This window comes from Oncorhynchus nerka, linkage group LG21, assembly GCF_034236695.1.
Source record: "Oncorhynchus nerka isolate Pitt River linkage group LG21, Oner_Uvic_2.0, whole genome shotgun sequence".
Classification (NCBI taxonomy): Eukaryota; Metazoa; Chordata; class Actinopteri; order Salmoniformes; family Salmonidae; genus Oncorhynchus; species Oncorhynchus nerka.
Genome location: NC_088416.1, coordinates 23,331,278 through 23,359,073, shown reverse-complemented (window position 1 = coordinate 23,359,073; position 27,796 = coordinate 23,331,278). Strand labels below are relative to the sequence as shown.

The window sequence follows — 27,796 nt, the reverse complement described above, 5'->3', positions numbered from 1 at the left end:
ATTCAATGAGGTGCAATGAAGTCGGACACTAGAAATACATCTACGGAAAAGAAAAAGGTGTCAAAAAATGTAAATGTACAGTATTATCGTTGGCCAAGTTCAAGAACATAGAATACAAGGCAATGTACACGTTTTCCTAGTCTCTTGAAGAGTCCCTTTAAGAGTCTTATATAGTGAATCACATTTAGGAAGTAGTTACTGAACGACTAAACAATAATTAAACACATTGAGCAAAGTACATAAATCTTGGCCGCAAGTAATGACACCATTGTCATAGCAACTCAGATATATTCACGCAATGGAACCAGAGGAAAGAAATACTTTTGACTTTAATCTTTTATTTCCCCTTCATTTCATTTCAATTCATCTACATTGTTTATTTCAATAGTCTACTTAAAGAGATAGTGTTTAAAAATATACGATGCGTTTCCTCTGCTTCCTAAATTCAAAACGCAAGCAAACTGGCCACCATCTAAAGATTGTACACATTCTGTACATATGGTGAAGAACTATAGTGCATCTGCCATAGTGCAGACACTCAGCTGAATCAAACAGACCTCTCCATACACATAGTGTACCAGACCCCAGGTTGTGTCCCAAATGGTACCTAATTACCTTATGGTGCACTACTTTTCACCAGCAGAGCACTACGGGCCCTGGTCAATAGCAATGCACCTCATCTCATCACATTTCCACCGAGGAAGAGTCCTGGGGTCATTTCAAACTCACCGTGTTGAAGCATCATCAGCGTAAGGCTCAGAGCCTATCAATAAGTGTCCAATATTTACATGGCATTTAGATTGACAGCTGCAATAATAGATAGATGGCCAGATTGCTAGCTTACTAGGCAGTGTGCCGGGTAGACAGATAGATGGACAGCTAGGAATGGCTTAAAGGAGATGGACAGTTGTATGGCAGGAGACAGATAGATACTTAGTTGAAACAGATCAAACGAATCAATATTAGCATTGCATTTTAAAACAATTTCATACATTGTATTCAACATTCAGTATTATCTTCTTGTACATACTGTATATACAAATAGATGTGCATATGTGTTCCCACATTCTGTAGGGCTAGTGCTCGTTTAAGTTGGCCGTTACATATTCAATACAAACCATTTGTTTGTTAGTGTGCTGCCATTGGCTCCCGAGCACAAAGCCAGGCAGAAAGATAACTTTTTCTAGAAGTAAAAATCTATAAACTATCTACCAGTGTTTTGTTGGCAGGAGTGTCACGGTGAACAAGGGCATAACTGTCGCAAACACAACACGTACCTTTCTCATTCACCTGCTCTCTTCCTCGCGTAATCTCTCTCACACACGCACACACAGAATTCCAGTAACTTTCTCAACATTCCCTGGTTTTCCAGGAATCCTGGTTGGAGGATTCCATATTTCCCTGCTTATTCTTTCACAATTCCGAGAATATTCCAACCAGGATTTCCAGAAAACTTGGAAATATTGGGATAGTAACCAGAATTTTGGTACCCTACGCTACACATCCTCACACACATCCTCACACACATCCACACACACACACACACACACACACACACACACACACACACACACACACACACACACACACACACACACACACACACACACACACACAGTTTCAACCTCCTTTACCATACACACTTTGGGCCTCTTAAGAAGGTGGCGAATAGAATACAGACACATACAGACAGGCTCTGTTAACTAACACTATGTGGAATGTTGTGTTGGTAGATCTACAGTTGAAAACACTGAGTTACGGTCTCTGCTGCATTTGAAATATGATCCCAAAACCATAGGGTCTAACTCCCCCTTCCTACATTTCAACACATCTCAACAGACAGGAACAAAGAATTAACAATCTACATAAACCATAAACCATAAAACTACATCAGTCCGTGATGTTTTGAACGGTCTACTGCTTTTGTTTCATAGTCATTCTCACAATAAGTTGCTCTTCCTTCTTTGGAAATGGCCTGTACACAACACGTCCCATACAGGACTCTTCTTGGATCACATCCGTGTTGTTGTAACTAGATCATGTCTGAATCTGGGTTGTCATCCAGTCACCCGACATGGCCTCTCTGAAAGGGGCAGTTCAACTGATCCAATGGCCACTTGAGTCTTTGATCAATGTTTTTTTTTCTGTGTTTCCTTGACAACATCCTATGATTGAAATCGTTTTTCAGATGGCAGGTCTGGGCCAGTCCAGCATTCTCAAACAGCGGCCAGAAGTGTGTTTCCAGACAAGCATTGGAAAGACATGTCTCATACTGAATTTGTCCACTGTTGACATGTTCTTCATTGGACTGACATAAGCGGAAAGAAAGGGAACTACAGTACGCAGACACCGAAGTGCAGAATACTTAGTCGCTGGAAAGGAGGAAGACCCTGACGCCCCTCTAGGGACCAACAACAACCTTCTCATTCTGTCCATGGCAAAGACTTTATCCTGATTGGATAATATAATTGGCTGGTATGCAATGTGGGAGGTGCTACACTGGCCCGGAGGGTCCCGGAGATGGACAGGTGGACAGACAGGAAGTGGACAGGAGAGGAGATGTTAACAGAAGAGGTCTGGAGAGGTTCGGGACAGGAGTGGAAGACTTGTTCTTTTTCCCTCTTCTCCGACTTGGAAACATCACAGAGTGAGAGAAGGACAGGAGCAGACAGACAAAGACAGACAGACGGACAGACATCTTATCCTCCACCAGATCTGGAAAGAAAGGAAACCGAGTAAGAGACTAAAAGTTGTAAGGTTGTAAACAAGTTGAGCAGTTGACAGAAGGTGATTGTAAGGACTTGGTGTGAGGAGAGTAAACAAGACATGAAATGAAACTGAAAGAAAACTGCATTCTGGGTGGAATAGATTCATGAGGTGGAGAAGACAAAGGCTGAGACTGACGCTGGAGTTTTGCTGTGCTTTATGGGATTAGGTCAGAGGATGAAATCAGCTGTGAAATTAGGTCAGTGGAGGAATGAGGTTTAAGGTCAGAGGTGGGAGGATGTCAGAGGTCAACTGTGAATGAGATGGGGTCTGATGGGGTCTGAGGCCATGCTGTGAAGAGATATGGGATGAGGGGGGTGAAGGATGTCACCCTGCAGTGTCAGGGGCTAGGCCATACCTTCCTCTTCGGATATTCCTTCAATCAGAAAGATGAGGAGCAACACATTGGGAGAAGAGACACGAGGAGAAGAGGAGAAACATCAGTGACAGTAGGAGACAAAGTAGGCTTAACAACAGTAAATACTGTGTAGTGATGGCAAAAGCATTTCAAAATCATGGTACAGTGCCTTGCAAAAGTATTCACAAACCCTTCAAATGGATTTAACTGACGTTTTTTTGGTCAACAATCTATACAAAATACTCCGTGATGTCAAAGTGCAAAAAATAGTTCACATTGTAAAAGGTTCATAGAAAAATGTAATAACTAAAATATGGTCGATGTGTAAGTATTCAGCTCCCTGGGCAATACATGTTAGAAACACCTTTGGCAGAGATTACAGCTGTGAGTCTTTACACACCTGGATTGTGAAAGATCGGCCCTTTTCATATTTCTTCAAGCTCTGTCAAGGTGTTGGGGATCGTGGCTAGACAGCAATTGTCAAGATTCCTGGCCACTCAGGAAAATTCCCTGTCTTCTTCGTAATCAACTCCAGTATATTTGGCCTTGTGTTGTAGGTTATTGTCCTGCTGAAAGGTGAATTCCTCTTCTGGTGTAAAGCAGACTGAATCTGGTTTTCCTCTAGGATTTAGTCTGTGCTTAGCTCCATCCCGTTTCTTTTCATCCTGAAAAACTCACCAGTATCCATACCACGATGCAGCCACCACCATGCTTGAAAAAAGTGCATTCCTTTGTCGTGTTTCTTTGCAGTATCACTTTAGTGCCTTGTTGCATACACGATGCATGTTTTGGAATATTTTTCTTCTTTTCACTCTGTCGTTTAGGTTAGTATTGCAGAGCCACTACAATGTTGTTGAGCCATCTTCAGTTTTCTCCCATCACTGCCATTGAACTCTGTAATGGTTTCAATATCACCAGGGTAACATCCCTGAGCAGTTTCATTCCTGTCCTGCAGCTCAGTTCAGAATGGATGAATGTATCTTTGATGTGTTTGGGTGGTTTAATACATCATCCACAGCATAATTATTAACTTGGCCATGCTTAAAGAGATATATTCAAGGTCTGATTTGTTATTGTTACCCATCTACCAATCACTGCCCTTCTTTGAGGCGTTTGAAAAGCTCCCTGGTCTTTGTAGTTGAATCTGTGCTTGAAATTCAGTTCTTGACTGAGGGACCTTACATATGTGGTATGTATGGGGGACAGAGGAAGGGTTAGTCATTTAAAAATCATATCAACCCCTAATATTTCACACAGAGTGAGTCCATGTAACTTGTGTGATTTGTTAAGCCACAGTTTACTCCTGAACTCATTTAGGCTTGTCTAAACAAAGGGGCTGAATACTTAGGCAACGACTCTATTTTATCACATTTCTATAAATCATGTTTCTTTTTTTTTTTTATTCTTCCACTTTGACATTAGAGTATTTTGAGTAGGTTGATGACCGAAAATGACAATCAAATCCATTTGAAAACCACTTTGTAACACAAGAACATTTGAAGAAATTCAAGGGGTCTGAATAGTTTTGCAAGGCACTTTATAAAGCCTATTCAGAGTGATGTGTAGTAGACAGTGTTCTCCCACTGCTCACGCCAAGACTACAAGAAGTCCACATTTTTGACACTTGTTTTCATACCCAAACGAACTGTGTTGTAATTAGGGCTGGCACAATTACCGTATGATCATGGAACTGGCGATTATGGATGAAGGCCACCATGAAATGAAATAACCGTCATAACAAAAATGTTTTGTGTGTATGTGTGTGTGGAACGAACAGCCGACTGACGACGGGATGGCCGGGAAATCGTGCGGTAGAGTCCGTTTCCGCAGTATGGTGGACTCTTACAACGTGATGAAACTTTGTTGCGTCTTGATGAAACAAGCAAGGTGTTGTAGCAAACAAGTCGTTGGTTGCCTAGGCAACTCCCGCTTCCCTGCAGCAGCACATGCAGCCAGGAGCGGAGGAGAAAATGTGCGTCTTAAAAAAAACGCTATTCAAAGGATTATAACGGTGACCCCGGTGACCCCGGTCATTTGGCTGACTAATAACCGTCACAGCCGTAGTAGTAATAAACAATGTTCTTGTTGGTTCAAATGAGCGTAAGGCTTACTACGACAAGAAGATATTGCAGAAGATATTTAACCGACCACATTAATATTGACACAGATCATGCACACATGCACACACAGTTACCCCTGCCCCCAAAAGGATTACTCATTATTCCCAGCAAAATATGAACAATTTGGAGAAATTAAGTTTGATGAACCAGAAATGTAACACAAATTTGATCATTCTTGATGCAAGTGATGACAGGGAAGTGATGTAATCCTTTTGGCTCAGAGACTAAGGAGTGAACAGGCATTAGCAGGCCAGGCATGCACACAGCTAGGGCTCTACAGAGACAGCCACTGCAGCGAGGGCACTTTGGTTAGGGCACTACTGAGTGGTCACTACTTTAAAGACACTCCAACTGAAGAGCTGCACCTAGGAGAGGTATCATAGAATGAACACTACACAGGGAGGCTTCAAAGAGAACCACAACAGTTTGGGAACTTCACAGGAGACTACAGGGGAACTGTCCACTCCTGTAACCTGGCAGGAGAGCTGGGTTGGAGCCAGTCTGAAGGTGTGAAGGGGAGGCATCTCTTTCTCTTGCTGGAGAGATGTATGGAGGAGGTCAGGGTTCAATTCTACCAGATCTTACAAAGTGAAGTATCAGAGGTACCAGGCCGATACACATACTAAATATGTCCATATGTTTCCAAGCAATTGGATGGGGAACTCGACCCATGTGACCCCACCGTCGGTGGGGCAATGAGTTGCAAAGTGGGTGAAGTCGGGTTTTTTGGAGGGGTGTGAGTGGGGGCCTTGGGGAGAAGCAGACAGATACACAGAGGCATGCCAGAACTCTTACTTAAATCCCCATCCTGTCCCCCCTAGGACTATAGCTGCCAGAAGAATAGCACCTGCGATGGACCCTATTATGATATTGGTGCCACTGGGACCTGCGCAGAGGAAGGAGGGGGGAGGAAGGGTGCGGAGGGGAACAAAAACAACACCACCAAAAACGCACGTCAGAGGACAGCATCGACACTGTACATCAACAACATCCGGAAAGAGAGAGAGAAAGAGATAGAAAGGGTACCCAAAGAAAGAGAGAATAAGAAAGGAAGTGGGGTGGAGGAAAGGGGGAGCGCGTGGGAGAGCGAGGGGAGATCAGGGAGACGACAGTTTTTAAAAAAGGAGGGTGTTTTTATTACTTCTTTCTCATCCCCCTCTCCTTGCTCTTTCAGCTGGACACCCTCTTGCTTAGGGTGGATTTGGTTTTTGTGGCCTATGAGAGCCTATGAGCCCTGTGTCAATGGAAAGGGAAAGGGGGATATCTAGTCAGTTGTACAACTGAATGCATTCAACCGAAATGTGCGTTCTGCATTTAACCCAACCCCTCTGAATCAGATACAGACTGTAAGGTAGGAAGGAAGACACTTGAAGATAGAAGCCAGGTGCCTGTAACTTATAGAAACACCCACTCAAACACACAGACACACGCATACAGTATACGCACACATGTAGAGACAAAGTCAGTCAGTTCCCCTTACTTTACTCCACTGCCCTTTCATCCAAAACATGACTAAGGCGATAGCTATCTGAAAAGTTAGACTATAGCTAACCTACACTCCATATATGTACACAAAGAGATAACGTGGTGGTAGACAGACAATGAGAGGGATACGATGAGAACAGACAGACAAACGGACAGACAGAGGAGCTTTGGACCTTTCTTCTCTGTGCTGGCAGGCGGCGTGGGGTCAGGGATGGGGTCAAAGACACTGCAGTCCTTCCCGGTGTAGTCCCTGTCACAGATACACTTCACCTCGTTACTGCATGTCTGAGAGAGAGAGAGCGAGAGAGAGAGCGAGAGAGAGCGAGAGAGAGAGAGAGAGAGAGAGAGAGAGAGAGAGAGAGAGAGAGAGAGAAACAGAAATATTAAAACAAAGGAGACAGTAATTGGAACAGTAATCAATGTTTACTTTTGAAAGCACAAACCCAACAAGGTAATATCCCTTTATTTAAATGCAAGCATGTGCGGTGAGGTGGTCCCTGTCTGTCTCCTCACCCCGTGGTCAGAGCAGGTGCGTCCCAGCGTGGAGCCGGAGCAGGTGCTGAGGTTGAAGGCTGCCACGGGGAGACAGCGGCGCTCCAGACACATCATGTTGGGGCCGCACGGCGTACCATCCTCTACATAGCCCAGGTCTGACCCATCCTCCAGCAGGACATGCCCCCCTCTGGACACACAGACACACAGATGGGAGAGGAGGAAGAGTAGAGAGGAGATGATCAAAAAAAGAGAGGAGAAAAGAGGAGGGAGAGGAGGAGGAGGAGGGAGAGGAGAAAGAGGAGGAGGAGAAAGAGGAGTAGTTGAGAGAAGGGGGAGAGGCGACGAGGGATAAAATATCAATCTATAAGAGTCTCCCGAACATAAAACATTAAAGGGGTAGAAAGGTACAACTCACCGGCAGTCCAGGTACTTGTTCTGGTGGTATATTGTAAGGCTGGTCACTTCCCCCTCCAGATCCCCAAACTTTGGCTTCACCGTCATATTGGCACAGAACAGGAAACCACACAGCACATCCCTGAGAGAACGAGAAAGAGAGAGAGAGAGAGAGAGAGAGAGAGAGAGAGAGAGAGAGAGAGAGAAAGAGAGAAAGACACAGAGAGAGAGAGAGATAGAGAAGGGGAGAGAGGGAGAGAGAGAGAGAGAGAGAGAGAGAGAGAGAGAGGGAGAGGGGGAGAGAGAGAGGGAGAGGGAGAGAGAGGGAGAGGAAAGAAGATGGGGGAGAAAAACAATCAGAATAATACAACTCTGGTCATGTCTATTGTGTAATAATGACTTATCACTCATGTGATAGAAGGCTCACGGCTTGTTGCACTGCAGCCATCCCTGGCCCTCAGGACTCGGCCCACAGTTGCCCTTCTCTGTGCCCTCTGCATTCAGCTTCTCATAGCAGAAGCGGTCTGCTGAATCTGAGACAGCACACACACAACACAACACACATTAGATCCATATCACCGCCGTCTGTAACTCAGATGAAGTTCCATATCAGTCCACCAGATGGCATAGGACTGTCATGGGCATGGGCATAGCCATAGAAACAGTACCAAGACATTACTACTGTCAAGTGAATAAATCAGGGGTGTGAAAGACATTCAAGAAATGAATTAATCATTAGTACTTACTGTAGCCCCACAGTCCCTTACACTGGCCATCGAGAGTCCTGCACCGACCACTATAACAACGACCCTGGGAGAGAGAGAGAGAGAGAGAGAGAGAGAGAGAGAGAAGAGAGAGAGAGAAGATGAAAACAAAGGATAACAGCAGGACAGGCATATCTCAACAACACACTGACTGCAGAGCAAAACCCCATTCAAACAAAGGTGTGCCTTACCTGACTACTGTCACACATGTATCCATCCAGCTTGTGCACATTATGTGGGCACTGCAACAGAAGTAAATGACATACAGTATGGTTTACCTCAGACCAACTCATGCTCCCAAAGACTCCATCTCCCAGCATGCACCAGGGAGATCGTGTAGCGTCGTACCTGGCTGGAGTCTCCTGTGCAGCTCTCTGGGATGTCACAGTCATTCACAGCCTGTCTGCACACCGCTCCTCTCAGCTCATACTGACACACAGGAACAACATCAGACACACATGACCTCTTACTGTCACGAGAGGTGGGCCACGTAGTAGCACCAACAGACCCGTAATACTCAAGATCGGATGCTTTTATCATTAAAACTTATTAATAAAAAGGTTTGGCAATGAAATGTTTGGTAATGAACGAGTTAAATACTGAAGAGGCACCGGCCTCCATAGAGTGGACTAGCTAGTGTGATGAGTAATATGTAAATGAGGCGGTGGTGGGAGTGGAGTAGAGGGACTCACCCTGCACCCACTGCAGCACAGTCCACTACTGCACATGGCATCGTGGGTCAGGGTACACTTCTTACAGCACGCTCCTCCACTACGGGCACACTCCTACAGACAAACACACACAGTCACTGAGACTGTTCCTCCTACCAACATTAACCCTCTCGTGTCACCGTGACAGTGTCTGTCTCAAACAGAACCCTAGTACCGTTATAGTGCCCTACTTTTAACCATGGCCCATAGGGCTGTGGCAGTAGTCCCATCCATGCTGGAGGGTTCTGGTCCCTCATCATGTATGGGTTACAGTTCCTTAAAGAGACCCTCACCAGCTGAGACCCACAGTCACACTCCTCCCCTGTCTCCACGAAGCCGTTCCCACACTCAGGAGGGTCCAACAGCTGACAGAGAGACAGAGGGATAGAGGCAGGCGAGAACAGACAGAGGGAGAGACAGTAGACAAGTAGGATGGGAGGAAGACAAGAGGGGTAGAAGGGACAAGGGAAGGTCGTAAAGAAGAGGAAGAGAGAGATAATCAAGGATGGGCACAGAGCTGTATGTAAATATCTAATATGGAGAAATGAGGACATTGGGATGAATTAATTAGGCTATATATAACGGCACTCCTGGGACCTTCAGCTTACACGCCACTCCCCACTAGACCGTCAGGCTAGGCCAGCCTCCCACATCCCTCACCCACACCAGCCTCACCTTGTTGGGCTTGTTGAAGAGGCAGCTCCCGCCCCCCTGGAGCAAGAACTGGATGTACTCGTCAACACTGCAGCGAGAAAACTTTCTGGGCAGGTAATATCTGTACACACAAAACAAGCACACACACACACACACACACACACACACACACACACACATACACATACACAGATACATACACAGATACAGGGAGAGAGAGAGAAGAGAGAGAGAGATAAAATGGTCAAAGCCAATGATCGTGTTTTTTCCAAAATTAAGTGCCAAATCAAATGTGACAATTTTTTTCTGCAATTTTGCAATCTGACTGAAATGTTACTATCTGTGGTATAAAAAAAACTGCTAATTGTAGTAGATGGATTTGACAATAGCTTATCAAATCACAATTGTACCATCTGGTATTAAATAAGCCGAAGCCAAACGCTTGTGAGAACATTATGTGTTCTGTCGACTGACGTACTGTATGTACAAGTATATGTAGTCCTAAAGTCAATCTTTACCCAGTGTCTTCCATGATACAACCAAGCCAAGAATCAGGACATCTGCAGTCTCCTGAGAGAGATGGAGAGAGGGAGGGAAAGGGAAACAAGGAGGGTGAAAGAGGGAGTGAAAAGTTGTGCGAAAAAAACGAGATGGAGCTGTGAGGGGAACGGCACCTCAGTACCTCCAGGCTCTGATCAGGCCCTACACCCAAACAAGGGCACTGCGTTCATCCGCCTGCTCGCCTCCCTACCACTGAGGAAGTACAGTTCCCGCTCAGCCCAGTCAAAACTGTTCGCTGCTCTGGCCCCCCAATGGTGGAACAAACTCCCTCACGACGCCAGGACAGCGGAGTCAATCACCACCTTCCGGAGACACCTGAAACCCCACCTCTTTCAGGAATACCTAGGATAGGATAAAGTAATCCTTCTCACCCCCTTAAAAGATTTAGATGCACTATTGTAAAGTGGCTGCTCCACTGGATGTCATAAGGTGAATGCACCAATTTGTAAGTCGCTCTGGATAAGAGCGTCTGCTAAATGACTTAAATGTAAATGTAAATGTAATGGTTAATGACATTAATCTTGACTAGAAGGAACTTACGTTTATTTAATGAGGTAAATCCTTGAGAATTTTTAAAAATAATTTCACAAGTAAAGTTTGAAATAAACTCAATCCATCGCTGCCTGTGCCATTCTTTCCATCCATCCCTTCCTCCCTCCTTTTACTGAATCCATGGGCTCGGTCTCCTGTCCCTGCCTCTCGCCTTAGTCTTTACACTATTCCTCCCTCCCTCCCTCCATCATCCATCCCCCTGATTTGACCATCCTTACCCGCAGAGCTGCGTATGTTATTCCACCTCATCCCAATGTTCTGACCCAGACTCTGGCACAGAGTGATGGCCATAGGACCCACGTTCCCATACTGGAACACAAACACACACATCCACCCTGTATCAATGGCGTTCTCTTTGACTGAAGTTACAATCCTCACATTCTTCACTGAAGAAACAAAGAAGTCAAAGAAGAGTCATTCTTAAATGTAGCAGTTGTGTCAGTTCCTAAACCATGAGCATGGACTATGAGCCCATTGTTGTGAGTCACAGTCCTTTGAAGCTGAGTAGGAAACACACAGGTCTCTCTTACCTCGTTGATGCCCCCTCCTCTGGTGAGAGAGCACACCCCTCCGGTGTAGGCCGCCCCACTGCGACTGCTCTGGAACGTACGCCCCCTGGAGCAGATGGAGGAGAACATGGGTCAAACCTGGACTAAAGGACCAGGACATATTGTAGTATATATAAACCGGCTGCAACCAGTCAACAATACTGATCTCGTCCAAAATGGCACCCTATTCCTTTTATAGTGCACTCCGTTTCACCAGAGCCCTCTGGTCAAAAGTAGTGCACTATTGAGGGAATGGTGTGGCATTTGGGACGCAAGCCACAGACTGCCCCAGGTTAGATACAGGAGCATATCAACCTCCTCTATTTTTAATTTCAGGGGGACATAGACAGGGAGGCGCTCACGAGAAGAGGTGCACGGTGTCACTTTGCTCCTTAATACTGTCCTTCCTGTACTTCATGAAGTTCTGCAGCGTCGTCAACGGGTCGGTCACCACGGGAACCATGTTGGCCGACGACCAGGTCTCCATGGCAACCAGCACAATGCGTGTGTTCAGCTGTTCCCTGTAAATCTGCAGGCCAAACATACACTGCTGGTATACACAAATTCATATCTAGGAGCATGGACATAATAAGTAAGATAAACTCAGCAAAAAGAAACGTCCCTTTTTCAGGACCCTGTCTTTAAAAGATCATTCGTAAAAATACAAATAACTTCACAGATCTTCATTGTAAAGGGTTTAAACACTGTTTCCCATGCTTGTTCAATGAACCATAAACAATTAATGAACATGCATCTGAGGAACGGTCTTTAAGACACTAACTGCTTACAAACGGTAGGCAATTAAGGTCAAAGTTATGAAAACTTAGGACACTAAAGAGGCCTTCCTACTGACTCTGAAAATCACTAAAAAGAAAGATGCCCAGGGTCCATGCTCATCTGCGTGAATGTGCCTTAGGCATGCTGCAAGGAGGCATGAGGACTGCAGATGTGGCCAGGGCAATAAATTGCAATGTCCGTACTGTGAGACGCTGTGAGACAGCGCTACAGGGAGACAGGAAGGACAGCTGATCGTCCTCGCAGTAGCAGGCCACGTGTAACAACATCTGCACAGGATCGGTACATCCGAACATCACACCTGCGGGACAGTTACAGGATGGCAACAACAACTGCCTGAGTTACACCAGGAACACACAATCCCTCCATCAGTGCTCAGAGGCTGGACTGAGGGCTTGTAGACCTGTTGTAAGGCAGGTCCTCACTAGACATCACCGGCAACAACGTCGCCTATGGGCACAAACCCACCGTTGTTGGACCAGACAGGACTGGTAAAAAGTGCTCTTCTCTGACGAGTAACATCTTACAGAAATAACTGGCAAATCTGGTGCAGTCCATGAGGAAGAGATGCACTGCAGTACTTAATGCAGCTGGTGGCCACACCAGAAACCGACTGTTACTTTTGATTTTGACCCCGCTTTGTTCAGGGACACATTATTCCATTTCTGTTAGTCACATGTCTGTGGAACTTGTTCAGTTAATGTCTCAGTTGTTGAATCTTGTTATGTTCATACAAATATTTACACGTTAAATTTCCTGAAAATAAACGATGTTGACAGTTGAGATGATGTTTATTTTTTTTGCTGAGTTTATGTGCAATTGTTCTCATAGGCTACAACTTAGCCTATGATTATTGACATGGCTTTAACTTCAACATAATATCATCATAAATGACGATGGGTATCAGTACAACAGGTAAGTATGAAGTGACAGAGCTCTTACTGCATCAGCCATATTGACCACTGCTTTGGCAAAGTTCCTGGCCTGGGTAGTGGAGCGTCGCAGCTGCACAAACTGCAGACAGACAGCAAACATTAGGTACAGTGTGTGTGCACGTCACACACACGCACGGACTCACACACATCAGTTCTTTTCAGAAATGGCCAACTCACCATTTCGTAGTCGTTGACCACCATCAGCTCGATGTATTTGGTCTCTGACTGCACGGTGGGCCTGCGCGGCAGCTGTCTCTTAGAGCGCCTCAGCACCTCACTGACCCGGGGATCCATCATCTGCTCATCACCATTACCTCTGGCTCTATCCCCCCCACTGTCGTCTGTGCAGTCTGGACACAATACAACATGGAGGACTGAGAAATGACATCAAAGAGCATGGATCGACCAATATCAATGTGTCTTCTCATTGGTAGGTATGAACATGAATGATTGTATAAAGGAGAGAGGATGTAGGATGTTGCCAGTACCTTGACAGTCTGGGGATAGTCTGACATCAGGCATCCTACGCACTAGGTGGGCCCCCTCAGTCTGGAGAGGAGTCAATGAGACACCAGGAGAAAACAATACCATCTTTACTACGTTGCTCCATATTCCTCATCTGTCTCCATGTTACTATGAATGAATGAATCAATAACATCAACACTACTCCACAGGGCTACCTATACCGCTGTCTCCCAACCACCACACACTCACCTGATTGGTCCTGTCGAAAAGAGGCTCAATCCCATAAGAGAACATCCCATCAGAAAACATACCACTGAGAGAATGAGAGAGAGAGAGAGAGACAGAGAGAGAGAGAGCGAGAGAGAGAGAGAGAGAGAGAGAGAGAGGGAGGGAACACATTCATTATATATCTGTAAGACTCCCATTGTATAGCAATAATATTAGTACATGAAGATCAAAGATACCATATAGCTTATCAAAGCCATAGTGCCAGTAATGTACCGAGTCAGTGTGGTGAGGCAAGGCCATTGACAGACAGTTTATAGCTATGGGGAGAATCTCACCATAGGCCAAGACAGGTGGAGAGAGCTGCCCAGGACTCTGGTAAGCCCCTCAACCTCCCTTGGTAGTAGCAGTGCTCCCCTCCCTGTGGACACAAAGATCATACCATTGTTAATATATAGTCACATGCTCAAGTAAGTTGACTGTGTAGTGGTACATTGGATTGCAGGTTTCCACACACTGACTGAGGAGGACGGTGATGCTCATTTCACAGTCCCCTAAAAACAACAACATGGAGTCCCCAGAAGTTGTGCTTTAAACAGTTTCTACTTCTATTCTCTCTCTGTCGCTCTCTCTCTCTCTCTCTCTCCCTCTCTTCCTCCCTCCCTCCATTATACTGCTTGCTGTATGTACTATACCTGACCTACTTGTCCTCAACTCTACTTTATTCCAATCCACTCTATTCCACTCTACTCTATTCCACTCTACTCTATTCCACTCTACTCTATTCCACTCCAATCTATTCCACTCTACTCTATTCCACTCTACTCTATTCCACTCTACTCTATTCCAATCCACTCTATTCCACTCTACTCTATTCCACTCTACTCTATTCCACTCTAATCTATTCCACTCCACTCTATTCCACTCTACTCTATTCCACTCTAATATATTCCATTCTAATCTATTCCAATCTAATCTATTCCACTCCACTCTAATCTATTCCATTCTAATCTATTCCACTCTACTCTATTCCACTCTACTCTATTCCACTCTACTTTAGCTACCGGTCTGACAATGGAGGGGTCTTCTGTGCAGGGAGTTTATAAATAAATCCAACATTGTGTTACCCCACAGTGGGAACAGCTTGGAAAGGACAACATGGAGTGAGAATGCATTGGGCTGGCTAAGAATAAACCTGTATCCCAACCGGCCGTGATTGGGAGTCCCATAGGGCGGCGAAACAATCTGGCCGGTGTAGGCCGTCATTGTAAATAAGAATTTGTTCTTAAGTGACTTGCCTAGTTAAATAAAGGTTCAATTTCAAATGCAAAATTGAGCAGTGGATGTCAAAGTGTGGAAGAGGAGGAGCACACACACGAGACCTCAACACAGATGAGGAGGAGGAGGGCATCCAGCTACAACACTAATGCTCATTCTGAGTAAAACATCTACCTTGCCTGCAACCACCTGAGCCCCATCCTTCATTGGTGTGAAAGAGCTGGCCGAGTGTAACACTTAAAATGTTTAAAACAATGACTTTTAAAACTGCAGAGCAGATAAAACTATCGGCAGTAAAAACATCCCCTTGGTTGGAGAACTACCCAAACACTTACTACACATGGTTAGAAAGCACAGTAACAATTAAACACAGTAACAATTAACAAGACAATTAGCAGTTGGGGTGTGTGCAGCCAGTAATCAGGACACGCTATGGAATGTTTGAATTGAATGGCAAATAAACAGCAATACAAAGACAAGCATATTAGGCTACATGCTTGGACAGTTATACACTCGGTGGTCTGTTTATTTGGTACACCCATCTAGTAATAGGTCGGACCACCCTTTGCCCTCCAGAACAGCCCAGATTCTTCGGGGCATGTAAACGTTGCGCAATTGGTATCAAGGGACCTAACGTGTGCCAGGAAAACATTCCCCACACCATTACACCACCGCCACCAGCCTGTACCGTTGACACCAGGCACTATGCGGCCATGGACACTGCTTACACCAAATCCTGACTCTGCCATCAGCATGACGTCACAGGAACTGGGATTCATCGGCCCAGGCGAAGTTCTCCCACTCCGCAGTTGTCCGTTCTGCACACCACTGTTGTACTAAGCTGTTATTTGCCTGTTTGTGACCCATCTGTTAGCTAGCCATTCTCCTTCGACCTCTCATCAACGAGCTGATTTCGCCCACAGCACTGACGCTGACTGGATGTTTTTTGTTTGTCGCACCATTCTCGGTAAACCCTGGACACTGTCGTGCCTTAAAAGCCCAGGAGGTCGGACATCTCTGAGATACTGGAACTGGCACGCCTGGGCACGCCTGGAACTGGCACGCCTGGAACTGGCATGCCTGGCACCGGCGATCATACCACTCAAAGTAGCTTAGGTCTCTCATTTAGCTCATTCTAACTTTCAATTGAACAGTAACTGAATGACTTGATGCCTGTCTGCCTACTTTATATAGCAAGGACGGCCACGCGACTCACTGTCTGTAGGAGCGAACCATTTTCATGAACGGGGTGGCCACTGAGTATAATCTCAAGCCCAGGTGAAGGCCTCTCCTTCACAATTAGTCTCATTCAAAAGATTAGAAAACCTTTCCCGTAATGGCTGATCTAAAGTAGTCATTGAGCCACTACTGAGTATGAGATTGGGATAGCAGGAATACAAAACCACTCTAATAAAAGCAGAGATAGAGACACAGTAACCACAGCTGGCATAGAGTCAAGCGCTCTGCCTGGTCTGGCTGGTCTGGGAGTGTGAGTATGTGGCTCCATCCCTGCAGGCGTACTGTACTGTACCTCCCACCCACACCACTGCTCTCTAAAGGAACCAACTGTCTGCAAACACACACACACACACATAGAAGGACTCTCTCTGATACCATCACCCATCCTGCCATTGTATTCACTGGCCTTGAACTCAAATTGTTCCTCTTCCTTCTTCTCCACTTTCTCTCTCTCTCTCTCTCTCTCTCTCTCTCCTCTCTCTCTCTCTCTCTCTCTCTCTCTCTCTCTCTCTCTCTGTCTCTCTGTCTTCTTTCATTCTCCTCTCTGCCAAGAACTTAATGACACTGCAGAGCCGACTTGTTGCCATGGGAACAAGCTCCTGATTGGCTAGTGAGGGCAGAGGGAGAGTTGGGAATGAGAGTGGGTGGGGATGAGAGGGAGGCTCTTGCTGAGGCTGGGGGGCGAGGGGCAGTTAGTAACGTGTGTAGTACAATGAACCAAATAGAAAAAACACTACTTTTCCTCAATGGTTTTCTAGAGGCACTGACATTCCTGTAGTAGTCTACAAGCCACTCAATCACACTGTAGCATTCATTCATTTTGGTTAGACGGTGGTCAATACTAATGTCATTTCAATCTGATAAGTGCCGCCAACAGGATGTATGTATCTGATTTCAGTAAGACACTAAACAGATCTCTGTAGCCTACTGGACAATAGCATACAATGTCAACATTATGTCAACAGGATGTCTACAGTATGTCTACAGTACGTCTACAGTACGTCAACCGTATGTCTACAGCATGTTTACAGTACGTCTACAGTATGTCAACCGTATGTCAACCGTATGTCTACAGTATGTCAACAGTATGTCTACAGTACATCAACAGTACGTCAACAGAATGTCTACAGTACGTCTACAGTATGTCTACAGTACGTCAACAGTATGTCAACAGTATGTTTAGAGTACGTCTACAGTATGTCAACAGTACGTCTACAGTATGTCTACAGTACGTCTACAGTATGTCTACAGTAGGTCTACAGTATGTCAACAGTATGTCTACAGTACGTCTACAGTACGTCAACAGTACGTCTACAGTACGTCAACCGTATGTCTACAGTACGTCAACCGTATGTTCTCAACTAGCCTACCTGGTTAAATAAAGGTGAAATAAATAAACACAAATGTCTACAGCATGTCTACAGTATGTCAACCGCATGTCTACAGTACGTTTACAGTACGTCTACAGTATGTCAACCGTATGTCTACAGTATGTCAACCGTACGTCTACAGTACGTCTACAGTACGTCAACCGTATGTCTACAGTACGTCTACAGTATGTCTACAGTACGTCAACCGTATGTCTACAGTATGTCTACAGTACGTCAACCGTATGTCTACAGTACGTCTACAGTACGTCAGCCGAATGTCTACAGTATGTCAACCGTATGTCTACAGTACGTCTACAGTACGTCTACAGTACGTCTACAGTATGTCAGCCGTATGTCTACAGTACGTCAACAGTACGTCAACAGTACGTCTACAGTATGTCTACAGTACGTCAACCGTATGTCTACAGTATGTCTACAGTACGTCTACAGTACGTCTACAGTATGTCAACCGTATGTCTACAGTATGTCAACAGTATGTCTACAGTATGTCTACAGTACGTCTACAGTATGTCTACAGTATGTCAACCGTATGTTTACAGTATGTCAACAGTATGTGTACAGTACGTCTACAGTACGTCTACAGTATGTCAGCAGTATGTCAGCAGTATGTCTACAGTACGTCTACAGTATGTCTACAGTATGTCAGCAGTATGTGTACAGTATGTCTACAGTACGTCTACAGTACGTCTACAGTATGTCTACAGTACGTCTACAGTATGTCAGCAGTATGTCTACAGTACGTCTACAGTATGTCAGCAGTATGTCAGCAGTATGTCTACAGTACGTCTACAGTATGTCAACAGTACGTCTACAGTATGTCTACAGTATGTCAGCAGTATGTCTACAGTACATCTACAGTATGTCTACAGTACGTCTACAGTATGTCTACAGTACGTCTACAGTATGTCAGCAGTATGTCTACAGTACGTCTACAGTATGTCAGCAGTATGTCAGCAGTATATCTACAGTACGTCTACAGTATGTCTACAGTATGTCAGCAGTATGTCTACAGTATGTCTACAGTATGTCAACAGTACGTCTACAGTATGTCTACAGTATGTCAGCAGTATGTCTACAGTACATCTACAGTATGTCTACAGTACGTCTACAGTATGTCTACAGTACGTCTACAGTATGTCAGCAGTATGTCTACAGTACGTCTACAGTATGTCAGCAGTATGTCAGCAGTATGTCTACAGTATGTCAGCAGTATGTCAGCAGTATGTCTACAGTACGTCTACAGTACGTCTACAGTACGTCTACAGTACGTCAGCAGTATGTCAGTCAGTATGTCTACAGTACGTCTACAGTATGTCTACAGTATGTCTACAGTATGCAGAAAACACAGTAGCTTTTTCAGAGGTATGGTTAGAACTTCTATTATAACTAAGGCCATGTGTTTCGCGCAATCATGTGACATAGCAAGAATTTATCCTGCATTTTAAGCCTTATCCAAAAATGATTTATACCAAAAATGAAAGCAGTTGTTTGAGGATGGATTTGACATTAAAAGAACAGTTTGTTGAAAAAACTTTAAACAACGGTTTAAATCCAGGCATATCAAATGATTGTGCAAAATACAGGGCCCTAATTATAACACACACACACATACACACACACACACACACACACACACACACACACACACACACACACACACACACACACACACACACACACACACACACACACACACACACACACACACACACTACCATAGACTGCGAGGGTTTGCCGTCTTGGTGGAAGTGCCGCTCCACGTAGTCTGAGGACAGGAGGTTGCTGCAGAGAGAAAACACAGAGCCACCTCTGTTATTATGAACAGACACCTCTCTCACAAAATATACCGCAAGCCGAGCTCTACGCTACGTCTAAGACAACGAGGCGCATCCGTCATGTTTAGGATTTATCCTCGTTCTCTGCATATCTATTCTGCTTGGGAATAGATACGCAGTCTGTACGAATATGGTCCGTTCTTAAACGGAATTCCATTTCAGAGTTCATGCATGAGGGCGTTGTGTAATGCATGGCTGTAGCGTACAGCATATGGATGTGATTTATGATGTTATCGTAGCCAGGCAGTAGCCGTAACAGAGTAGCGGTGGTCTGGCTGCTGTGTTGACTCCTTTACTGTGCTGTAGGGGAGTTACAGTACATTAAGCACATTAATAATAAAGTCATGACAATCCGGGCCACTCTCTCTCTCTCTTTCTCTGTCTCCCCCATCCCCCTTTCTCTCTTTCTGTCTCTCCTCTCTCTCTCTGTCCCCCCATCCTCCTCTTTCTCTCTTTCTGTCTCCTGTCTCCTCTCTGTCTCCCCATCCCCTCTTTCTCTCTTTCTGTCTCCTGCCTCCTTTTTCTCTCTCTGTCCCCCCCATCCCCCTCTTTCTCTCTTTCTCTCTTTCTGTCTCCTGTCTCCTCCCTCTCTCTCTGTTCCCCATCCCCCTCTTTCTCTCTTTCTGTCTCCTGTCTCCTCTCTCTCTCTGTCTCTCTCTGCCTCACCATCCCCCTCTTTCTGTCTCCTGTCTCCTCTCTCTCTCTCTCTCTCTCTGTGTCCCCCCCATCCCCCTCTCTCTCTTTCTGTCTCCTGTCTCCTCCCTCTCTCTCTGTCCCCCATCCCCCTCTTTCTCTCTTTCTGTCTCCCGTCTCCTCTCTCTCTGACTCACCATCCCCCCTCTTTCTCTCTTTCTGTCTCCTGTCTCCTCTCTCTGTCCCCCCATCCCCTCTCTCTCTTTTCTCTCTTTCTGTCTCCTGTCTCCTCCTCTCTCTCTGTCCCCCCCATCCCCCTCTTTCTCTCTTTCTGTCTCCTGTCTCCTCTCTCTCTGACTCACCATCCCCCTCTGTCTCTCTTTCTGTCTCCTGTCTCCTCTCTCTGTCCCCCATCCCCCTCTTCTGTCTCCTGTCTCCTCTCTCTCGCTCCCTCTGTCCCCCCATCCCCCTCTTTCTCTCTTTCTGTCTCCTCTCTCTCTCTCTCTCTCTCTCTGTCCCCCCATCCCCCTCTTTCTCTCTTTCTGTCTCCCGTCTCTCTCTCTCTTCTCTCTCTCTAGGGTGGGTAGCTGTATTGAAGGAGCTCTCGGGGTCTCTGTGTCCCTGACGCTCCACTAAGCATTTCATCATGTGTCATACATGGAAGGAGAAAAGTGTATTTGCTAACGGTAGCGGTTATGGAAATGCCAACGTTGATGATTGTGGCGATTAAGGAAATACGGACTGATGGAAATGGGGTGCGGCGAATACGTCAATCAAGTTGACAAATCAAATGTACTCACTGGTTTAACTCCATGTCCAGGGTGAAGGTGTGTCCGAAGGTTTCCACCAGGAAACAACTCTGGGCCAAATGGACTGGCTTAAATAGGGAGAAGGTGAGATGAGGATCGAAAGAGAGAGAGAGAGAGAGAGAGAGAGAGAGAGAGAGAGACATTACAGGAAGAACCACTTAAAAGTAAACCACTCTAATAGCGGTTCGCCCATTTGGTGAGTCACAATGAAAGCTTTCATTCTGTAAGAAGTATCACAAACCAACACATGTACTGTACAAATGCATTTCTGCCAGCGCAATACTGCATATGTATCAAAAGCACTTTAGCAGCTAACATAGTCGGATTGATAAAGTGTCCATTGATTTGGCTGGACTGAATCCATTCCAACAGGCAGTACGGAAGCCATCCAGGAAGTGCATTTGTATTCAGCGATAGAGATGGACGGGAAGAGGGTTTACGGGAAAGGAGAAAGCTTTACATTTCCATCTACATTAAGCTGGTGTGAAGCCAATGTGTTCCTACTGTCGGCTGCCAATAAAAATGGAGAGGTAAAGAGAAGGCAATGAGGAGCTTTACTGGCTGCCAGAGATTTATAGCAGTCAAAACACAGTGTCGCCAAAAGCCCAAACAGTGCCAGCATTCAATCCCAGCCCACTGTAATTCTGTCTGCAGGATACAGGCTGCAGTGAATCGTTGGACTTTCACTGAGACAAGACTCCCATTCGGAAATCATTCCCTCCAAGGATTCCACACCACTCAACTTCAGCTGGAGCAGGGCGAGGGCAGTTCTGCTTGGCTAAAGGAAGGATTCAAATGTGGTGTCATGGATATCAATCCAAGGAGTTCTGTAACGTTTTAATGTGTGAAGAAATCAAGACGGTTTATTTTGGTCAATCAACAGATCAGTAGATTTGTTTGAATCGATCAGTATTTACCAGCCCTGAATCATAACATCCCTCAGGATATTTAGGTGGCAACCAACAGCACCCCTGTCTGTAACATCAAGGCATCTTGATACTGTTCTAATGCCAGTCAGTCCTACGGGAACCTTGGGATGGCAGGTTCATTACTCAGTAACAACCAGTGATTGTAAATCAATCTGAAACATGCTGTAGAAACAGATGTGTCTTCACTTCCAGTCCATTGATTAAAAAAAGACATCTGAGGAAACAGTAGGCTGTACAACTTGGAATCAAAGTTTACCTATGGAAAAGTTGATCAATTCATGAGTCAGAATGACAGCTAGGAAAATTCCATCTAAACTTATTTAGAATCCTCTGTAAAAAAAAATTAAAAAAGAAGAAAAATATCACTTTAAAAAAATAGAACTAAGGCAAAAAAAAAGTATTACTTGTAACCAACAGAACCCTCCTAATTAAGTAAAAATATCACCCTTTACAAATGAAACCACTTCTCAAAAACATCTCCAAAAACAACAGCACCGGGCTTTTACACGATCCCCATCCAAATACCCATGAGCCTCTTTAAATATTTCAATCACATCCCACGGTAGGTTAAACCAAGCAGCGTAATGAGAGCCAGATTTATCTCCAGATGAGTGTAATGATTCTCTCAACCAACTCAACTCAACACTCAACCCACCAGAAGGGTATATTACAAAACAGGATCAATAAGTTAGCCAGGTAACATTGATTAACAACCAGAAATAGCTATTGATTTTCTGATTCTTTAAGAGCTTAACTTAGAAATGTGTTTTTAGTTGTTGAATCACTTCGACCATACTCATTTCAAGCTTATCCTTAAAACAAATGAAGTTATTTCAGAATATTTAGGTGAGTTATCTTGTTAACTCATTGATCTCTGGTGTCCCACTGATAGATATAGACCTACATAGAATCACACCCTCAATCCCACTTACAACTTCCTCTTCAGAGAAAGAGAGCGGGTGTATGATTTCTTTCTTTAAAGAAAGGGGTTGGAGGGTGAGGTAGAGATAAAAGGGGAAAAAAGAGGGGGATTTTGTACCAGTGGAGATTTTAGCCCAAGTAGCACTTCTCACACAGGCCTGTTGAATCACTGATGGGGACATAAACTCAGTGAAAAAATAAAATGTCCCTTTTTCAGGACCCTGTCTTGATAATTCGTAAAAATCCAAATAACTTCACAGATCTTCAATGAACCATAAACAATTAATGAACATGCACCTGTGGAGCGGTTGTTAAGACACTAACAGCTTACAGACGGTAGGCAATTAAGGTCACAGTTATGAAAACTTAGGACACAAAGAGGCCTTTCTACTGACTCTGAAAAACACCAAAAGAAAGATGCCCAGGGTCCATGCTCATCTGAGTGAATGTGCCTTAGGCATGCTGCAAGGAGGCATGAGGACTGTAGATGTTGCCAGGACAATAAATTGCAATGTCTGTACTGTGAGATGCCTAAGTCAGCGATACACGGAGACAGGACAGACAGTTGATCGTCCTCGCAGCGGCAGACCACGTATAACAACACCTGCACAGGATCGGTACATCCGAACGTCACACCTGCGGGACAGGTACAAGATGGCAACAACAACTGCCCGAGTTACACCAGGAACGCACAATCCCTCCATCAGTGCTCAGACTGTCCGAAATAGGCTGAGAGAGGCTGGACTGAGGGCTTGTAGGCCTGTTGTAAGGCAGGTCCTCACCAGACATCACCGGCAACAACGTTGCCTATGGGCACAAGCCCACTGTCGCTGTACCAGACAGGACTGGCAAAAAGTGCTCTTCTCTGATGAGTCGCGGTTTTGTCTCACCAGGGGTGATGGTCAGATTCGCGTTTATCGTCGAAGGAATGAGCCTTTCACCGAGGCCTGTACTCTGGAGCAGGATCGATTTGGAGGTAGAGGGTCCGTCATGGTCTGGGGCGGTGTGTCACAGCATCATCGGACTGAGCTTGTTGTCATTGCAGGCAATCTCAATGCTGTGCGTTACAGGGAAGACATCCTCCTCCCTTATTTGGTACCCTTCCTGCAGGCTCATCCTGACATGACCCTCCAGCATGACAATGCCACCAGCCATACTGCTCGTTCTTTGCATGATCTCTTGCAAGACAGGAATGTCAGTTTTCTGCCATGGCCAGCAAAGAGCCCAGATCTCAATCCCATTGAGTAAGTCTGGGACCTGTTGGATCTGAGGTTGGCGGCAAGGGTCATTCCCCCCAGAAATGTCCGGGCACTTGCAGGTGCCTTGGTGGAAGAGTGGGGTGACATCTTACAGCAAGAACTGGCAAATCTGGTGCAGCCAGTACATGTCCAGGCCCGTCTGAAGTTTGCTAGAGAGCATTTGGATGATCCAGAAGACGATTGGGAGAATGTCATATGGTCAGATGAAACCAAAATATAACTTTTTGGTAAAAACTCAACTCGTCGTGTTTGGAGAACAAAGAATGCTGAGTTGCATCCAAAGAACACCATACCTACTGTGAAGCATGGGGGTGGAAACATCATGCTTTGGGGCTGTTTTTCTGCAAAGGGACCAGGACGACTGATCCGCGTAAAGGAAAGAATGAATGGGGCCATGTATCGTGAGATTTTGAGTGAAAATCTCCTTCCATCAGCAAGGGCATTGAAGATGAAACGTGGCTGGGTCTTTCAGCAGGACAATGATCCCAAACACACCACCCGGGCAACGAAGGAGTGGCTTCGTAAGAAGCATTTCAAGGTCCTTGAGTAGCCTAGCCAGTCTCCAGATGTCAACCCCATAGAAAATCTTTGGAAGAAGTTGAAAGTCCGTGTTGCCCAGCAACAGCCCCAAAACATCACTGCTCTAGAGGAGATCTGCATGGAGGAATGGGCCAAAATACCAGCAACATTGTGTGAAAACATTGTGAAGACTTACAGAAAACGTTTGACTTCTGTCATTGCCAACAAAGGGTATATAACAAAGTATTGAGATAAACTTTTGTTATTGACCAAATACTTATTTTCCACCATAATTTGCAAATAAATTCATAAAAAATCCTACAATGTGTTTTTCTGGATTTTTTTTCTCATTTTGTCTGTCATAGTTGAAGTGTACCTATGATGAAAATTACAGGCCTCTCTCATCTTTTTAAGTGGGAGAACTTGCACAATTGGTGGCTGACTAAATACTTTTTTGCCACACTGTATACAAAATAAAAATATAAACGCACTATGGAACAATTTCAAAGATTTACTGAGTTACAGTTCATATAAGGAAATCAGTCAATTGAAATAAATTCATTAGGCCCTAATCCGGGGCGGCAGGGTAGCCTAGTGGTTAGAGCGTTGGACTAGTAACCGAAAGGTTGCAAGTTCGAATCTGTCGTTCTGCCCCTGAACAGGCAGTTAACCCACTGTTCCTAGGCCGTCATTGAAAATAAGAATTTGTTCTTAACTGACTTGCCTAGTAAAATAAAGGTAAAATAAAAAAAATATATATAAAAAATATAAAAATCTATGGCTTTCACATGACTGGGAATACAGATATGCATCTGTTGGCCACAGATATATATAAAAAAAAAGGTAGAGGCATGGATCAGAAAACCAGCCAGTACCATTTGCCTCATGCAGTGCAAAACATCTCCTTCGCATAGAGTTGATCAGGCTTTCGACTGTGGCCTGTGGAATGTAGTCCCACTCCTCTTCAATGCCTGTGTGAAGTTGCTGGATATTGGCGGGAACTGGAACACGCTGTTGTACACATTGATCCAGACACCAGAGCATCCCAAACATGCTCAATGGGTGACATGTCTGGTGAGTATGTTGGCCATGAAAGAACTGGGACATTTTCAGATTCCAGAAGCAGATGAATGTCACGACAATGGGCATCAGGATCTCATCGCGGTATCTCTGTGCATTCTAATTGCCATCGATAAAACGCAATTGTGTTCCTTGCCTGTACGTTACTTATACCTGCCCATACCATCACCCCACCACCACCATGGTGAACTCTGTTCATAACAGCAAACCACTCACCCACACAACGCAAATACTGCGGTTGTGAAGCCAGTTGAACGTACAACCAAATTCTCTAAAAATGACATTGGAGGCGGCTTATGGTAGAGAAATTAACATTACATTCTCTGGCAACAGCTCTGGTGGACATTCCTGTAGTCAGCATGTGAATTGCACTCTCCCTCTAAACTTAAGACATCTGTGGCATTGTGTTGTGTGACAAAACTGCACATTTTAGAGTGGGCTTTCTTGTACCCAGCACAAGGTGTAATGATCATGCTGTTTAATCAGCTTCTTGATATGCCACACCTGTCAAGTGGATAGATTATCTTGGCAAAGGAGAAATGCTCACTAACAGGGATGTAAACAAATGTGTGCACAAATTTTGAGAGAAATAAACTATTTGTGCATATGGAACATTTCTGGGTTCTTTTATTTCAGCTCATAAAACATGAGACCAACACACATGTTGCGCTTACATTTTTGTTCAGTGTATATACAAGCAAGCTGAAGACACCTGGAGGTTCAGAGTAAGAACAGCACACCTGCCAGTCACAGAGTGGAAGTTAGGGCATTATGGGACTGATGATAGACTTGTGCAGTTTGGGATGGGATCTTATGATACACTTGAAAACAAGAGACAGGCCAAAACAGGCAAGACAGGGTTCGCACAAGTAATTTGGGTGGGGAGAAACCATGACAGTGTCAACAATGAACTGGGAATTTAATGCAAGAGAGAGAACGAAAACGAATAAATAACACCCCAATAAGAACCACACCCACTTCTCCAATGCAGACAGTGGTCTATACTTACGGGGGTACCTCCCGTGGTATTCTTCATACGAGTATCCAAATAGCCGTGGGACATTTCTTCCTCCGACTCCATCTGCTGCACCAGCCGCTTTGGATAGGCGACTTCGACCGCAATGTCGTTACGGTCTCCCCGCTCCTCTGGCGAGAACCAATCCCACAAACTCGCATCCCGCAGCAAAGTCGACCTGCCGTCGCCTGTAAACGCAGGAGTCCTGATAACTGCCAACTTTAAACCACACACGGTTTATCACACAGAAAAACGATACTTATTTTTTTTTTAATGACATTTGACATAAATAGGCTGATATGGCACCGCGTCAGGCGCTGGTTCTACAGTACGTGCTTGATATAAAAGGCGACAGCGCTGCGGTGAAAATGTGTTGATGCAGCAAATCTACCGCATCCGTAGAACTGAAGGAGAGGGATTTTATTAAAAACACTACGTTCTTGGCACAGGGGCAACTATCTCCAGCTGCGCGCTACCCCCACACACACTATTGTAGACTAGTCTACAGAGGAAGAAGTGATTGCAGATGCAAAAATTGGGGAAAGCCTACATCGGGCAGGGGTAAACATGGAAATGAAAAGGGTGCTTTCTCCCTCTCCCGTCATCCCTCTTACCTGACACGGCAAGCCTCTCACCCACTGCAGCAAAGACCAAGCACCACACCGCCAGCATGATGTTCACATATTCCCCCGAATTAACATCGAGTGCGTTACAATGTAACAGGCGCAGATAAAAAGAAAACCGATGCTCAAACGATTATGGCGAGAGAGAAAAAACACCGAATGAATCTGGTTGACAGCTGACGCTCGTCCTCTCATCTCCCCATTCAACTCGTAGCATACAGTCTCACCGATATCAGGCAATTTAATTAAATAGCCTATCACCAAATGAAGAAAAAAAACAGGCCTAATAGCCTATGCCAGAGCCGATCAATATTGGAATTGGCAAATTAGCCTAGATTATGTAGAATAGGTCAAATGGGGAGATTTGAGTGCACGTATGCATACATCCTACATGATTGTGTGTGTTTAAGCTGTATGTATGCATGAGTGTATGCGAATC

General features: G+C 45.0%; 1 protein-coding gene across 1 annotated transcript; it reads right to left on the bottom strand.

Moving 5' to 3' along the window:
• Window positions 1-318: 318 nt before the first annotated feature.
• Window positions 319-27,796, bottom strand: LOC115104117 (disintegrin and metalloproteinase domain-containing protein 11-like). Its single transcript, XM_029625340.2, has 26 exons — window positions 27,349-27,796; window positions 26,729-26,922; window positions 21,003-21,079; window positions 19,450-19,516; window positions 14,165-14,247; window positions 13,851-13,914; window positions 13,625-13,685; window positions 13,314-13,486; window positions 13,144-13,215; window positions 11,769-11,935; window positions 11,389-11,473; window positions 11,077-11,167; window positions 10,264-10,315; window positions 9,767-9,866; window positions 9,385-9,456; window positions 9,074-9,166; window positions 8,730-8,810; window positions 8,573-8,623; window positions 8,364-8,427; window positions 8,045-8,150; window positions 7,640-7,759; window positions 7,243-7,411; window positions 6,903-7,014; window positions 6,040-6,130; window positions 3,125-3,142; window positions 319-2,715 (listed from the first exon to the last, which is right to left on the bottom strand). Exons 1-26 carry the CDS (start codon window positions 27,404-27,406, stop codon window positions 2,700-2,702), a joined length of 2,337 nt encoding a protein of 778 aa, XP_029481200.1. The 5' UTR covers window positions 27,407-27,796; the 3' UTR covers window positions 319-2,699.

Coding starts and splice junctions, on each gene's coding strand:
- LOC115104117 (XM_029625340.2), bottom strand. CDS start 27,406: ATGCTGGCGGTGTGGTGCTTGGTCTTTGCTGCAGTGGGTGAGAGGCTT. Junction 13,686..13,850: donor TTTTCGACAGGACCAATCAG/GTGAGTGTGTGG, acceptor ACTCCTCTCCAG/ACTGAGGGGGCCCACCTAGT. Junction 6,131..6,902: donor TGCCAGCACAGAGAAGAAAG/GTCCAAAGCTCC, acceptor TCCTCTGCGCAG/GTCCCAGTGGCACCAATATC.